This window comes from Lissotriton vulgaris, chromosome 8 (assembly GCF_964263255.1).
Source record: "Lissotriton vulgaris chromosome 8, aLisVul1.2, whole genome shotgun sequence".
Classification (NCBI taxonomy): Eukaryota; Metazoa; Chordata; class Amphibia; order Caudata; family Salamandridae; genus Lissotriton; species Lissotriton vulgaris.
In genome coordinates, this window is record NC_141696.1 from 172,269,914 (window position 1) to 172,286,633 (window position 16,720).

Here is a 16,720-nt window from a genome sequence, read left to right on the forward strand (position 1 = left end):
TTACAGTAACCATCCCACCATTCCAGTGTCAAAAGATTGGAAAGGAGTAATGGACGACAGGATGACAATTCACGAGCACAAGTGGCTGTCCTGGAGGTAACTTCAACAAGCACATCAAAGAAAGCGTGACCACGTTTTAAGAGACCATTTAATTGGTGGTAGGGGGTTTTAATGTCTGCTTTCAATTGAGTTTTCCAACAAGGAACTTGCGAAATGTCCGGGTCCTCTTTGTCCCAGAATATTTGTCCTTTACCTATCCGATCACTCACTCTTTGGAGTACTCTAGGCCAGGAAAGGGATTGAACCGTAACTGATTCTAAGCCCTTGCATTAAGAAGTGAAAGTGTACATACACCGCCCTGATCAATTCTATAGCTTTTGGTGCTGATCTTCAGTTCTTACTGAAAAAACCGAGGTGATGGAGTTCGGGCCAGGCCAACCCCTCTGGAATCAGACCTGGTGGCCACCAGAGGCGGGAGAGTGCCCCCATCCGGTCGAAAAAGTCAGAAATTTGGGGGTCATATTTGACAATAAATTAAATTTCGGCACGCAGGTGAACAATCTTATTTCTTCAGGCTATTTCCTTTTAAAAACCTTGAGCAAAATCTTCCCCTTCATACCCAAAGTACAAGTAATGTTTTCATCAGCATAGTCCACATAAACAGGCATGTGTGGTCAGGAAAGGGATGTTTAGGAATAGTCCCTCTAACTCTAGGATCACTCAATTATTACCGAGCAGTCTCCAGCCTACTGTTTGTAATTGGCAGGTGAGAATGAAGGTGGCCACCTCTCTGATTGTAAATCTCCAATTCAGAAGAGCAACAGCCAACCTTTGGATGAAAATAGGAGAAAGGTTTCTCAAATAAGGCGAGTTAGCAGAGCATTGATGACAGGAAGGCCTCTGAACAATGGGCGTAGCCGAAGTGTTCATATTAGGCTGCCTGTCCATTACAAAACTTTAGAGGAAAGGTTAATTAGTGGAGAAGTGTGGCTCAATGGTTAGAGCGGCAGACCCTAATGCAGAGGTCTGGTCCGGGACCAGGGTTCAATTCCCGCCTCGGCGGGTCTTGGGCTTAATTTCCTCTGACCTGGTAATTTTCGCCTCTGTGCCTATTCTAATCATGGGCCCCACTCTGCAACTCTGGGCAATAGCTTGCTTAATCTCCACAACGGCCCCAACAGGCTAGGATGCCTGGCTTCACCTTGGGGGTGCCCAGGAGTGGGCATTTCACAGGGAAAAGCCAGGAAGGGTTCCACAGCGGTATGCGTTACAGCTCCAGGACACCCCAGTTGGGGTATTAGTGCGCTTTACAAGTACAAATTACATTAGCCAACAAAGAAAACATTTTGCTTTGTGGAACCATTGAAATTGTTTTCAAAAGGACAGGATTGACAAACAAAATGGAGAGACGTTTTTGGATGGACTGGCACACTCCGGCGGCTGTTTTTATATGATAGCATACAGGTCCACTTATTGTCCTACCATGGTCTTCTGGTTGAGACATAAATTGTGATAAAATGCCATTTACTGAACATGAATTTTAAGGGTCAAGGACTGATCACGAACAGGCAGATTACAAGAGTTTATATAATTTCTTACAAGCCTCTGCACTATGTACTTTCTATTGTCCATAAAACATGACACAAAGAGAGCAGTTCATCAATGGCATGTATTGTTGGGCTGTTCACAACACACAGAATACATAAGATACAGTGAATTAAACTGACATATATCACTTGAAGACTAAGAAAATTCACAGTGTTCACATACACAGACATGAGAACATAGAAAATACATGTAGTCAAATGTCAACACTAGTGAAGTTCAAGGTATCCTTGTACAGTTTATTTTCTATACTTGTAGGATAGCTGACAGAACACAGAATATTCACGTTGACGTTTCAACCCTCTGATTGTTTGTAATGGTAAAAAAAATCTTAGCGGGTCTCCCTCAGGACTAAAGAGCCAAAGGGACAGCTTCCAGTGAGAAAATCTAGGACCACCAATTTTGCGTCCTAAGGAATATCCTCCATGTATATTCAATGCCATCCTGGTCCCCAGCCGGGGTACACAAGGTGAGTAAAATGGGGTAAGAATCACCCAAAACTCCTTAGTCTTGCAGGCACAGCACCCTTTCAAATAAATTCATGGTGAATGTGATTGGAAGCTTATCAAAGTCAGCAGGTATCAGCTTGCTTAATGGCTTCTTCGGGTGTGAATTGTGACAACCGACAGGACTACTTGTAGTTCATAACTATGCACCCAGGTTCTGTGGGGCACAGGGCAACCCTATTATACTTGATGGTCTTCTGGTCGGGTATCTGAAAGAACTCAGGCGGGTAAAAGTCATCTATCATTACAGCACTCTTGTGGTAAAGTGTAATTGAATGATGCAGAGATAGCATCATTCTTGAATGAGAACTATCCTGATCCAATTGGAAGAAGCTTCCCACCTGCTGTTCCTCAAAGGCACATGATTGTATGTTTATCAAGTGATATACCTCTTACTGATGGTTGGTATTAGGTACAAACAGAGAAAAGCTTTATCGTCGGAACAGAATTCCATTACAACACAGCTACAACTATACACAGAAGAAAGGACAAGATGGTGGAAGGATGTACACGTCATAGAAGAAAGGACAAGATGGTGGAAGGATGCACACGCCATAGAAGAAAGGACAAGATGGTGGAAGGATGCACAAGTCAGATGGAGAGAATGAAAACTAGGTGTTCTAAGATGGAGAGTGAGGACAGATGGCTCATGGGGTACCAGACAAGATGTCCGGAAACCAGAATTGGACACAGAGGACTCACAACATGGACAACACGGCATACCTTCGCTGGTTCCTTTGCCTTTCCTGTCCGGTACCTCTAACCCTGTGCCACCCGAGGGGTATAAGGTGACATCCGTTGGCACTGGCCAACTGCTGGCTCGGTCTTCCGTGATCTCATACATCTGTGAATCCGTCGGCTGTAGGTGCCAGTTTAGGCCAAACAGGTGCATGGCTGCAGTGAGCAATGAGAAAAGTCACCTTTTTCTGCAGGGGGGCTGCATCAATACTGCAGGGGCTTTCTGTACATCCTCACTTGACTTCTTAACTCTGCCAGTGACATCAGTGCAAACAACCACCCCATGCTACCAATATGCCAGGATTCTCAACAACATATCAATGACGTGTTTGGACGTATACCCCTCTGAAGACCATTAAAGCTAGATTAGAACTACTGGAGGAAGTCAAGCACAATACAAACAGCATACTCCCATGAGAACAACAGAAACACCATCATTCTGTGAAACAACTGCAGCAAAATTAGACTTTAGGTGTGATTTATGCAAGACCTGCAATAGTCTTCGGCTACCATATGCGTTTCTCATTTTTGTCCTGCACATAACACTGGGCAGCGGCAATTCGACTGTATTAAAAACGTCGTTTCGAAGATACTCATAGATTTTTTTTGCTAGCATAATATTTGAAGGATTTGTCTGGAGGGGTCTGTGTCCCCGCACAAAGCAAAAAAGTTTTTAAAACAATGTTACAAGATCATCCATAATCAAAAGCACACCTCGCAATAAAGTACAGTCAAGACATACGGTTCATACAAATTTCAAAATTTTATCTGGACATGTAAATGTGCATAGTGAGAACTAAGAGTTCGGTGGTAATGGAACATCATTCAATTTCTGACAGAAAATGTTAAGACCAGAGAGGAATCCAGCAGCAGAATCTTTCTATTATACCACCCTAACAGTAGCTCCAGCTACCGGTCAGTAGCTCTCCTGTGTGCAGTTCAGCTTACGAACATAGAAGCTTTTGTTTGGTTCAATTATTGTATGCATACCAAAATTAAAATGCATTTATTCAAGACTAAAATGTGTGCATTTTCACAATTGATAAGCGTATGTTTGGAGAAAAATTGCCTTTATTTCAATACGTATTTCACTGCATTATTTGAGTTGGAGAAATTAATTAATCATATTCTTACTTTTGAGCCAGGGTGATTGCAGCTGGATGTATGTCGTTACAACGCATGCTTTTTCCACGCATGCCTTTAGAACGCAGGTTTTACAACGCAAGTCGTTACAACGACTTGTGTTGGGGGGCGCTGGATAGTGAATAGTTTAATTTACTATTCCAACTCCAGTCCCCGTGGATAGTAGGGAAGGTTTAGGATAGTAAATTAAACTATTCCCTATCCTCTAGCCCCCTCCAGGGCAAGTCATTGTAACGACTTGCGTTGTAATTCCTACGTTGTAAATGCACTGCGTGGAAAAAGTTTTGTTGTAAAGGAGGTTTCCCATTGCAGCTACAGCTTTTATACATTACCCATGTCATATTTCAATTCAAATTGTCAAAGCCTTTTTTTACATTACTGCTGGTTAACCCTGCCTGATGTGATCATAGCCGACAATCATGGATGGGGTGGTCAGCATTACATTACTAATATTAGGGAAGAGGTGTGGCGCTGCGGCCAGGGCAACGGACACCGGACGCTGAGGCTCACGGTTGGATTCCCGAAACCAGTGGCAGATCAGCCCAGCACCATGTGACTCTGGGCAATAGCTCGCTTAATCTTTCCGACCGCCCCCAGTGCCGGGATGCCTCCGGGTAGCTGTGCGCTTTACAAATACTGGATTCACATTTATTTATTAGTAGCTTGGAATGATTCAGTGAAAGTGAATAGCTCTTATTACAGAAAAGGCTGGAGACCCCGGCTCTGGACTCAATAATTCCTCAAGAACCGGGGCATTTTCCATTTCCACTAAACCCCAAACCAATCTTTCAACTCTCAATCTGACACAAATAAGGGGACTTAACTTTTTTATATGGAAAGCTGATGAAAAATGAAATAATCGGAATCGACATCTATATCTATACATTATACTTTTACATTTACTTTGTTGGACTGCCTACTGAGATGTTTTCACTGCAGCATAAAGATGCCTGTTATGGGCTTCATTAAAAACAATATTTGATCTCATTTGTGGTTCCACAAGAAATTGGTCCGTGAAACCCAACATATCGACACAAATGATGTCCAAACCTAGATTGTCATTTAACTTTGTAAACTTGAACACCATGACTTTTCTGATTTATGATTCTGCAGTTACAGTTTAAAATACATTTGTTAGTGAGTTATCAAAAAGCCTTAATTTCAAACAATGTAAAAAGTCATGGGTTGCATGAAGGGTGGCATTTTGACACTGGCGGCTGTCGGGCTTTGTAGGGGCCAAAGCCTAGAGATCTAGAGATCAGAGATCTGCCCTATAGCTATAAAAAATGCGGCTAATCTTCATCGCATTGAGAAAAATCTAATTTCAAAAAAACAAATGCACCAGATGAAAGGCTGAGAATCCTGGGTATAGTGAAATGTTTGATACTGTAAAAGTGCCCAAATAAAGAGTTTGCTAGACAATTGATGCGATAGAGAGACCATGGTCCAAGAACCTTTCATAGTGGGAGAAGGCTAAAAGTGGTGTACCGCCGTGTATGGTGCAGTGATGAGACCCGTTGAATTATTATGAAAGTTGTCTAGTGTGTGGAATCCATTGCTACATCACAAAAAAGAACTAAAGAAAAGACCTGGGGAGGCTACAAAGGTTCAGTGGTTAAGAAGTCTTGAGATCTAACTCAGATAAATGCAACTGATGGTGAGACCGGATAGGCACCGGTTTGAATGGCATTACCGTAGCAGCCAGGAGGACGGCCAGAAAGGTGGAAGTGGCACCTGGTGATTAGTAAATTGCTGACAGTGGTGTAACATTAGCCCCTTCAGTGTGGGGGGGGGGGGGGCTGAGCTCCAGGGGCCCGCCTCCGGCACTGTGCAGGGGCGGTCCACGGCCTGAGAGCTCCTCACTGGGTCTGGGGGGGGGGGGCTTCCATTTACTTTGCAGGGGGGCCCTCAAGTTTTGTTACACCACTGGTTGTTGAGGGGTTAATATTTTTTTATTTTGTAGGATTTCCCCTATGCTATTAGAACAACAATAAAAGAATTCAACGAAAAACCCTGATAAAGCAAGGCATCAAACTAAAAATATATATAAAATCAGCTACGTGATAACACATTATTTTTTTTCACATAAGGCCAGATTGTGTTTCCGGTATTTTATGCAAATCTGCACAAACCCCAGCATAGGGCATTCATCAGAAAGGTGGCATACTTATCCAATTGATTTCCAAGCATAAAATGACCAGAAATTCAAAAACAGCTGATTTATTCCTATTTGGATATAGTCTTTCCCACAACTAACAACGTTATGGCCTTAAACATGCATGTAACACATTTAAATCACACTGTCCCCCACAAAAATCTGAGACATTCTGTTTATATGCCACCACATGTCATCCTTAAACTTTCCATATTTTTAATTTTACATTTTGGGTGCATTCCAGCATTAGTGCTAAGACATCATATATCCATGTCAAAAAACAAGATGTTGTTTCTCATTGAAGTCTGTATCCTTAAAAACAGGTCACAGAGTCGAATGAATCTTCATGGATCAGATGCAATGAGTTCGAAGATACTTATATTTTTATTCCTGACTGAGGAATATAAACGAGGTAAAAGACGTGGGAAATGACCTGGTGATCAGTCCGCCATTCACTAGAGGACCTTTGGTTCTTCTCCTTGGCCCAGTAGAGTCTCTGGTTTTTAGTGGGCTCCATCCATTTAACGGAAGGGGGGAGCGAGGGGGGTGTTGTGGGAGGAAGTGGTGTGCATGGCAAGGACTCTGGTCATTCTCCGTCACTAACACCAGCCTTTTGCTTTTCTCAAGTTTCTCTTCCGCTGGTGACAGTAGAGCAGCCGGAATTGGACATGGTTGGCTCTATCCACACATGGTGCGTACCAGGCTGTATGGTTGAACACTTAATCACAGAATATCATTAAACTACAAGAAATTTGGAATTGGGGCATTTCTATTTGAGATTCCAGTCTGTCTGGGAGAGGTGAAGGGGGAAGGAAAAGAGGCAGGTGGACTGAAAGATGCAGACAAGGGTATTAAGAGGAGGAGCCAGTTGCAATCAGGGAGCAGAGATAGAGGGGGAAGTAGAGATTTAAAATTGAAAAGGTTCTGGTGGGCATAAAAGTGGGGATGGAGTAGAGAAAACAAGGGGCCTCAAAGGTGGCCAATCCCAGGAAAGGAGGCCCTGTGACAGAGACCATGGGATTCCCAAGCACAGTTAGCAAAAAAGACGCAGAATGTTGTCCGCTATAGAGGAGGATAATGGCTGGGAACTGCTTAGTGCAGAGAAAGCATCCATTGTGATCTGCATGTGTTGCCTATAAGCAGGGAGGACACTGGAATTATGCGATTGTGTGGCTGCAGCGATTTTTGCATAGTTATAGATTTGCTGCATGTGGCACATAATACATCAAGTGTCCATTATCTGCAGATTCTAACCCAAACAATGTTGTTTCTAGCTCAAACGGTTCAAAAGTTACTAAGAATGCTGGGGCACGTATTGCTGCATGATGGAAGGTCCTTTGCAAAGCTGGACTACCCACTTTTGTGTTGCTTATTGCTATATTTTGGTGTTAAACTGGTACTAATGAGGTGCAGCCAATGGCCAGAAAGGGTTACCAAGTTTAAAAATTATGGAATAATTATGTTATATTACAAAATGTGCCGTATTATGCCACATAATTTACTCAACCCTTTCCAACAGCATAATTCCAGTGGCCCTGTCTATAAAGCTCATATATGTAAAGAGTTTGGTGCAGAGGACCCAGCCTTGGTGATCTGTTGCAATTACCTGTAAGGTTGATGTGAGTGAGGTGTGTGGCTCATAGCGTCCATCTGTTGAGATCTGCGCGAGCTACTTGAAGGACTGATGTGTGTGGGCTGCTGGGAGTACAGGACCAGGGCACGGTGATCTGCATCCGCTCTCCTTGACACTAAGGTGGGCGTGATGTGAGTGAGCTTAGTTGTGCACTTCAGCTATGCATTTTGATCTACACCAGCTCACTGTGAGACTGGTGTGTGCGAGCTTCATGTGCACAGCACCCATGCACGGCGACCCGCATCAGCTCCCCAGCAGGCCGAAACGTGTCAGCAACATGACAAGAGCACCCATGCATTATGACCTGCATCAGCTCCCCATAAGACTGAGTTGCATGGGCTGTGAGGCTCACAATACCGGTGCTTAGACTCGGTCCAGAAAACACAAAATTTAGAAAATTGCTAAAGACTTTTCTGTGTCACACTTATTAAATATGCTAGTATTTCAACCCTCCTCAAAGCCCGCTTAAGCGCAGAGATACTCCTCCGGGAGTCGTTTCAAGCACTACAAACATATAAATAAATACATTGCACACCCATAATGGGCTGATCCCATTTAATGTGACTTTTGCAACCGAACAGGATGGGTGTGATTTTGGCGCAGTCTACATCAGCCCATCAAGCTAACAAACTCAACGGCAGTCGCGGTTCCGGATTATGCAACCACCAATAGGGACAGAGGACACATTACAGTTAAGCAGCCAGAGCTTAAAACTGCCCCAAGTCCTGGGCATTCCAACATGCCATGCTAGACTGGTGCTTCCATGGACATGCCTTCCTGCCTCCGGCTTCCTAATGCCTGCTCTGCTTTTGCTTTTTGACTACAAATGGCGGCGCATACTGACGTGTCTGTCCGTAAACGAACATAGTACAATACAAAGGAAAAAGATGAGAATAAAGCACAGATGCTCATCGACAAGGAGTACAAAACAAGGGACCAGTACAGAGCTGAAGAGAACAAGGGAGAGAGCACACGACTGACTCTTAATTTGGCTTCCGACTTGTCAGCGGGGCGCGAGGCGGACTGGGCACAGAGCCATCTCCAGCTCTGAACATACCTCCCAGTTATGCTCTCCTGCCTCAGAGGCAGCCCTGCCCAATTAACAGTTTCGTTAAACGTCCCATTTCAGAGAATGTGCTTTCCCGAATTAAACAGTTGCCATATTTATTAGCATTCCCTCCACAAGGGCCTTTGGTACCGGTTGACATGAATTTTCTTTAAATATGCAGAAAGAAATTAGATTGTGCTGGGGAAAAAGTGCCTTTTAGCTTCCTGCCTCAGATTGCAGCATCCAAGTCCAGGCACTTAATCAAACTGAAGAAGGTCTCACCTGTGGTTATTTATTCTTTGCTCTCAGGTTACATTCTATCTCGGTTTTCTGAATTCCTCTCACCTGGGATGTATGCCAAAATAAAGTTGACAAAAATATCGTTTGACAGACTCACTGTGTCCTATATATCATTTACAAAAATATCATCCTATGAGGCAATGGATTTTCTTTTATTAACTATAGAGGTGATATTTTTGTAAACGATAATTAGGACGCGACATCTGTCAGAGGATATTTTGACTGTCAGATGTTGGTACCATGCCATCACAGTTCTTACTTTAGGTTACAAGGGGAGCATCAGTAATCGGGCCACCCAACCTAAATTTTAATATGTTTGACTATGTTGTGGTAGATGCGTATCTGATATGTTCACAAGATGAATTCTGGATTCCGAAGTAGCGTGCAACTTGCCGAAAAAGCGCTTCAACACCCCATCAAGGGTAGCAAGCGCTATATAAATGCAAACCTTTTTTCCCTCTTCTATCCTTCTCAATCCAAATAACTGACTAACATATCCACCACTCAAATTACTTTTATATTTTCACTATACTAATTCACCACTACCCGTTTATGGGTTCCAGAGTAGCGTGCTACTCGCAGAAAAAGCGTTTTGACGCCTCGTCAGGGGTAGTAAGCGCTATATAGATGCATTTACAATACAATACAATGTGCAAATCAGCAATAAATGTCACAAAATGCTGTGGCTGCTGAATGGGAGGACGGGGTACCAGGAATGTGATGGACAGTTCTGCGCATGGGAGGGTGCATCAACCTGACAGGCTGCGGAGGGCGAGGATGGCTGGAGGGTGGCGGGGTGCTAGGAGAGTGCCAGGGTGCTGCAAACTTGGCACCATGCGAAAGGGTAGGGTAGAGGGCCAACAGCGTTGGCGAGGGCTATGGGTGCTGAGAGAACTGCAGGAAAGCGAGCGGTGGCAGGGTGCTGACAGGGTAGCACGGCGAGGAAAGAGTGCATGGCAGAGTGTTGACAATCTGAAGACAGCATGGCGGAGTACGGCGCGCGTGGCAGAGTGTTGACAGTCTGGCAGGGCGACTAGGCGAGGAGAGGGTGGCAGAGTAAGGAGGGCATGGCATGATGCAGCGTGTGGCAGGGAGAGAAGGGAGTTGCACAGGAATGAGTGTGACCGACCACTAAACAGCCACCACAGCAAGAACGGATGTGCGTTGGTTGGGCGAACAGTTAAGGGTACAGGGTACCTTTCGAGTCTATGATGGTGCATACTATGCTGGAGAACTGTACTTTGAGGATTTTTATGAAAATGGCAAGAAAAAGGGAAAAAAGCTGGGAATGCGCATCTTAAGTGCACCATACTCTATTCCATGAGTGAGAATCCTCAACAGAGTTCGTGAATTCCAAACGCACGTATCATTCTAAAGCCACCCCATTAAAAGGTGATGCTCTGGTTTTATCAAAATGCTGAGTAGGCTTATTTGGGGTCAAAGGTGCTGCTTCACGGGCTCACTATAGATTCAATGCAAGGCCCGCGGGGCCGCCTCTGACGCCCCCTTTCAGGCTGCGGGTCTGTCCAAGCTGCGCCCTCAAAGACCCCGCTCTTAAGGGGGACGCCCTTAGTTTGGTATTAACTTGGACCTCTCTTGCCGTCAGCGACCCCAACCCATCCTTCAGCGCCCTTCCTGTCCCACCAAACGAGCTCAAAGTCCCACTCAGCACAAAATGGGCGCGTCTGAAAGAAGACTGCCCCCCCCCCCTGGGATGAAAAACAGATGCAAACAAAGGAGCCAGAAGTGACAGCCCCTGGACGATGCTGATAAAAGGGGGAGACAGATGAGAGATGGTGATAGATCCGAGGGAGGAGACAGGGCAAGGCTGGTCCACCCAAACAGAAGGGACCCCCATAAACGGCCACGGTCAGCAGAAAACGCGCTCAGCCCTCTCCACGCTAGCTTATTGGCGTCCTTGGCCTCCGAAGGGAAGAGTAATAAATAGCCGAACAAATCGATAGCGGAGTGTGATATTAACGGGCAGGGTGAAAGGCTGAGCTGGAGACATTTAATGCGCTCGGCTGCTTTAAAAGAATTGTTGACGGCGTGTTTCTTTGAACGAGATATAGTGCACAGAATGTTGCAAATCCACACGTGAGAACATCTGTGTGCTTGCATGAGAGCATACGTGAAGAGTATGTGTGTGGAAGTTATTCCACATTAGAAATATATGTATGCATTAGGGCGGAGCTAATAACATTGAAACAAAATGGCTATGATGAGTTTTAATGGGTTTTTCTGGCAAAGACCAAACTTAGCCTCAGTTAGAACGCTACTCCATCTTTACAAAATGGCTGCCGCGCCGTAATGTCCATTGTGTGTTGATATGTTTCGCTTGATGGCGCATGCAGCAAAACGTGCACTGTTTGTTTCATAATGATTTGTTGTTCTGGAAGAAACTACATAGGAAGCCAATTTGTTACTTTCAAGGCTCTTACGGATTGCTCGCTAATGCACAAATGTGTGTGTAGTCTCAAGGCATTGGTTCAACTGCTTATTTGTATGTGTTTGCTTCTCTTAAAACATACTGACAGGATGTAATTGGTCTATGATCAAAATGTAAGATGGACTGGACCACATGGCAGGGCCTACTTAAAGTTTTTGCAAACAGGGAAAAAGTTATTGAAAACTCTCGGACGTAGTAAGTCAAAAGCTGGCGTTTCCAATGTGTTTGGTAATAATCGGAGTAAGTTACACTATGGTAGGGTGGTGGTCGGACATTAGGTAATTGTCCGTGGTAACGTCCATTGCATTTTTTTTTTAATGAGAAATCTTAGAAATTCTGATTTTCCAAAATGTAAGGAGAACTAGAAGTAAATGCAACGAATGTTGATAACTAAGACAATTTAAAAGTCAGAGAATCATGTGAGCCAGCATCAAGAGATAAGTGAAAGAATGGATGCCCATGTCTGAGAGGAGGAATGAAGGAAGCGATACACCGTTAGGAGCCTCAGTTACGTTAAGCTTCATAATCAAAACTCATTACTTGTGTAATATCAGACTGCTTAGCATGAAAAAGGCAAATCAAGTGAAGCGGAGACCGAACCACCATACATAGTCCCAAAGGTGGACATCATTACGATGTGACAACTCGCATCAGACAATGAGCGAGGGCCGGAAAAGGAAAACTGCGCTGCTGACGACAATGTAAACTAGTAAATGTGGAAACGGAACATATGGAATTAGTTTCATGCATAACATTTTGGCATACATTTGCATATTTTGTGGTTCCCCGTCAAAACGTCATTTTGTGTTTTTTCCTTCATGACCTTAAAAGAGAGAGATCAGCGTATATTGACCATCAGGGATTGGGAACCAAAACTGGCCCTGGCAAAGTGCTCTGAGGTTGTTGAGGATGGGACCGAGCTGTTTGCCACGGCCTGTTTCGTCCGATTTCGTTACAGCGGCCGATATAGCAGCTATGCTGCAAAAACAGCCCTATAACAAAATCGGCCCCAAACCATGGCAGCCCACCGGGGAAATGCCCAGTGCCCGCTACTGCCCGTCCGGCCCTGTTGACCATATGTACTAAATGTAAGCCTATTTGTTCTTTGCATTTGCTGGGATGGTAAATGTAAATGTAAATGTATAGGCATTTATATAGCGCACTACTTACCCGGAGGGTCCCAAGGCGCTTCGACCGCTGCGAAACCCTTCCTGGCTTCCCTGAGAGATGGTCCCTTAATGGGTATCTCCAGGGTGAGACCAGGCATCCCCGGCGGTCTGGTGGGGCCGTTAGTGAAGATGAGGCAAGCTAATGCCCAGAGTTGCCGAGTGTGATCGCTGATCAGAGTGGGCACCGAGGCGAGAGAATTATCGAGTCCGCTGACCCTGGTCCAGAAACCTGCCGCGCCGGGAATCGAACCCTGGTCCCGGGCCGTCCTCTGCTCTCGGGTCTGCCGCCTCTAACCAGTGAGCCACACTACTTGACTGGCCTATAGTGCAATCTGGATGTGCCCAAAGACTGGGCCACCAGATCAGTGTACATACTTGCTAAAATTTTAGACCTGGAAAGTGGGAGATTTTAGAAATGAAATCGGGGGGGTAGGGCTCTGTATTTTCCCCACTGACTTCTATTAAAGCAGAGGCAATTTCAGGCGGGAGACAGCCAAAGTGAAGCCATTTTTTGCTTAAAAAAATCTAAAGTCCCCCACTTGAATCATGTCTATTGGCATGTATGTGCCTATGAGCTGTTTTTCAGGCAGTGTATGGGCCGGTTTTAAGGGCTGGTGGGCAGTAGTTTACCTTTGATCTCTCGGATATTATCAAAAAGATTGCCTGCAGCAAGCACCAATGTATACACTCTGATACGCTGCAAAACACCTACATACCTTGTATTTAAAGGTTTCAAAATTGCTGTGATTTGCTAATGTGGGCCACTTTTTTTAGCCATTTTACTCACCAATTGGGACCACTTTTAATTTGGTGCCAGGGAGTATTTTGTGCCCCAGTCAGACCTCACTTGCTGCTTAAGGGTTCATTTATATGAACAACTGTGATCCACAAATTCGCAAAAAGTGTAGCACTCTGCGTACGATGATTTTGGAATACCAGATTGCAAATAAACATTTAAAGTTTATTTAGCTATTTTATAGGATGGGTTTAAGCAACGCTCAGGTCCACTTCTGACGCTGAAATCGCTTAACCCATTGACCCATAAAAGAATCCCTGACAAAGTTAATAGGATCATACCAGTGTTTGTCCTGAAAATGTTGTGCATGATGCATAAAGGGTTTTGGTCATGATTGCATATCGCAGTTGATTGAAAATAACCTGGCCATGAGTCTTGCTAGAATTTTAATGCGGACACTCCTCTTGGCCATTGACACACAATACCTACCACAGTTGCGGTCTGCTCTGTTTTTGTTATTTTCTCTTTTAAAGGGCACTGGCGATGCGATGCGCTTTTCTGGCCAATGCAAAAAAACCCTAGAGCCTCTGATTAGGAGTTAGTCGGAATTTCCAGTCCCCTGTGTAAACCCCCTTTCGCTCAGGGATCAGAATTTGGATTCCAGGTGCGTTAAATTTCTTACCCTTTGTTAGATTTTGGCAGGTCAAACCGGTCAGACTTTAACACGGAAAAGTGTACGATATTTATCGTACAATGCAGGTTTTGGTGCTGTGAGCACCAACGTTTGCATATTATTTCCCAGAAAATCGACATAGGTGCTATTTATAGCCCCTAATACATATTGTAGCCCAGGGTTTCCTTTTGTCCTAGTGCGATAAAAAGCACCTGGTTTCCGACAAACCTGGAATTACAGCCTTAGTAGTTATTCACATATTGGCAAGAAATGTGGTCTTGGAAAAATGTAATCTCAACAGACAGACAGCAACCTAAACAGGCATTGGCGTGGCCAACAGAATTTGCTTTAAAGTGATAATGCATGCACACTGGATTTGTGCATGCTTTTGTTTCCGAGCTTTATCACAAGAAAGACCAATAAATAAATCCAGGATTTGTAGAGGGTGGCAAATCACCCCTAAGGCTCTGAATGCGCTGAACCCAGAATCACAGGATGTTGCCGCTGATGCAGAGATTCGACCTGGTTCCCTTCGGCTCGGGCCGTTAAGCCACACCCTCTCCTATTAATTTTGCCATTGCTGGCTGTTTTTCATGTGGCTAGATTATGTGCACTTATGCGAGTGTATGAACACATGGAAATGAGTGTGTCTATCTCAGATGATTCCTGACTAAAGTTGCTAAAACCTGCTGCAGTGAAAAAACGATTCCTTGCCGTTCTGTACTTTCTGATTCTTTTCAGTGCAGAATGCATGCATGAAATAAAGACTTTAAAGTGTGAAGTTTGTGTATTTTTAAGACGTAAAATACTCCCTTATGCACTGCGATACAAGCACATCATAGGAGGCGGAATGGTACACCACCCAACCAACAGCATGATGTAGGCATGAAGTACCCCCTCGAAGTTGAGCCAAAGACCAATCTATGCATATTTTTTAAGAATTGATCATTGTTTTTGAAGACAACTGTGCTACCACGCCAGCCCCCCAAAAAGATACAAAGGCTGATGAACAAGTTCCATCTAGCAGACGACAGCTTGAGAGCTGAGGGTAAAACACAAGAGTTGCATGAACATTTCAGGCTGTAGGCCTAAAGTAACTGAAGAAGGGGTCATCTTTTGATGCACTGGTGAACTGGTCAGATCCAGGGATCTTCAGAGAGTCAGCATTTCCTTTGCACAGCACACCCCAATGGAACAAAGGACTGTTAATGATTGCCTGTCCATTCAGACCAACCACCCCATGCCACTCCAGCCTCCAAAGACCATCACTGCAAAACAGGACATCTCCTCCAGGCAGGGAAGCAGCGGTTTTGCGTTCTTTTGGTCTGGGGATTATGTCTAATTAAATACATAACACACATCAGCCAGTTAGAGACCCAGGTAGCTTTGGAACTTTATGAAAATGTATAAACTCTTTTATTGGATTGTTGTTATTCATGTAGTCCAGACCTGAGCGAGCAAACAGAGGGCAGCGGAGCACTTTATGTTATAAACTGGAAACATGTATTAAGCACGCATGGGTTTAGAGGGTGCGAGAGGATCTTTACACAGCTCAGGGTATAGAACCTAATGCAGTTTTGGGAGCTATGGATAAACTTGAGTGAGGGTATATTAGGTGCAGAATGAGTGGTAATTAGGACAGTGGTGTAAAAGAAACTTGTGGGGGTCCCCCTGCAAAGTGCAAGGAGGCCCCCCACCCCCAACCCCTCCCCACGCCACGGACTCAGCCAGGAGCTCTCCGGCCTAACCGTGCACGATGATGTGACCGATCAGCACTTAGAGCAGAAGCCACGCCATTTTCGGGAAAAAGCTACCGCTATGGAACCCAATAGCATTTTGGAAGAAATACAATATTAGAGATCATTTTCTGACACGCCAACAAGAATCAAGGGGGCATCATGAGAGAAATCCCCTGACAGGAGAGTAATATCGCCACCTCTCATGAGCGCTGATCTTGTCACACTAAGGCAATAGGTGACAATTTATCTGAAAACACCTGGAAGCGTGCTGGAAGGGATTATGGTCTCTTGAATAATCATAGATAACCCCAGGCCTCTCGTCTTGAGATTCATTTTATTTACCTTGGTCCTGAGGAAGGTGGCTTTGCCACTGAAACGCGTGTAGACCAACACTACCTGTGAGGAGTGCTCCCTGAGAGATAACTCCAGCAGAAGCTGCTGATGGTTGTGATCAACCTAAGCTATAAAAGTGTAGGATCCTGTCCTCAACAGACCTACATCGGATCCCTCATCTTGGTTGAATCTCTTTTCTTTTATGTGTGTATGTAGTTTGAATGAGTAGGTATGACTGGGTAGAATGACTTGTTAAAGGATCATTGTGTGGATTGTGTACATGTCAATTCAAAGAGTTATAGTATGTAATACAATGTTCAAGTATAAACATGTACAGGCAATGATTTTTTGTATATCTGTATTTTTTTACATCAACTGTGTAGAAAAAAAATTTACTCAAAAGACACAAGCCAGAGATTGAACATAATATATATTTTTTTTAATTCTGTAATTGTTTATTGTGTGTTGTATATAGATGTGGGGTTTGCAGCAT

The 16,720-nt window shown here is 44.3% G+C and overlaps 1 protein-coding gene across 1 annotated transcript in view; it reads right to left on the reverse strand.

The window, feature by feature from the left end:
• The window catches only part of TENM4 (teneurin transmembrane protein 4), a 1,632,468-nt gene that overhangs the window by 236,075 nt on the left and 1,379,673 nt on the right, over positions 1-16,720 (reverse strand). Inside the window, exon 13 of the mRNA XM_086933907.1 lies at positions 2,835-3,005. Coding sequence (XP_086790033.1) covers positions 2,835-3,005 — 171 coding nt within the window. The remainder of the gene's footprint in view (positions 1-2,834; positions 3,006-16,720) is intronic.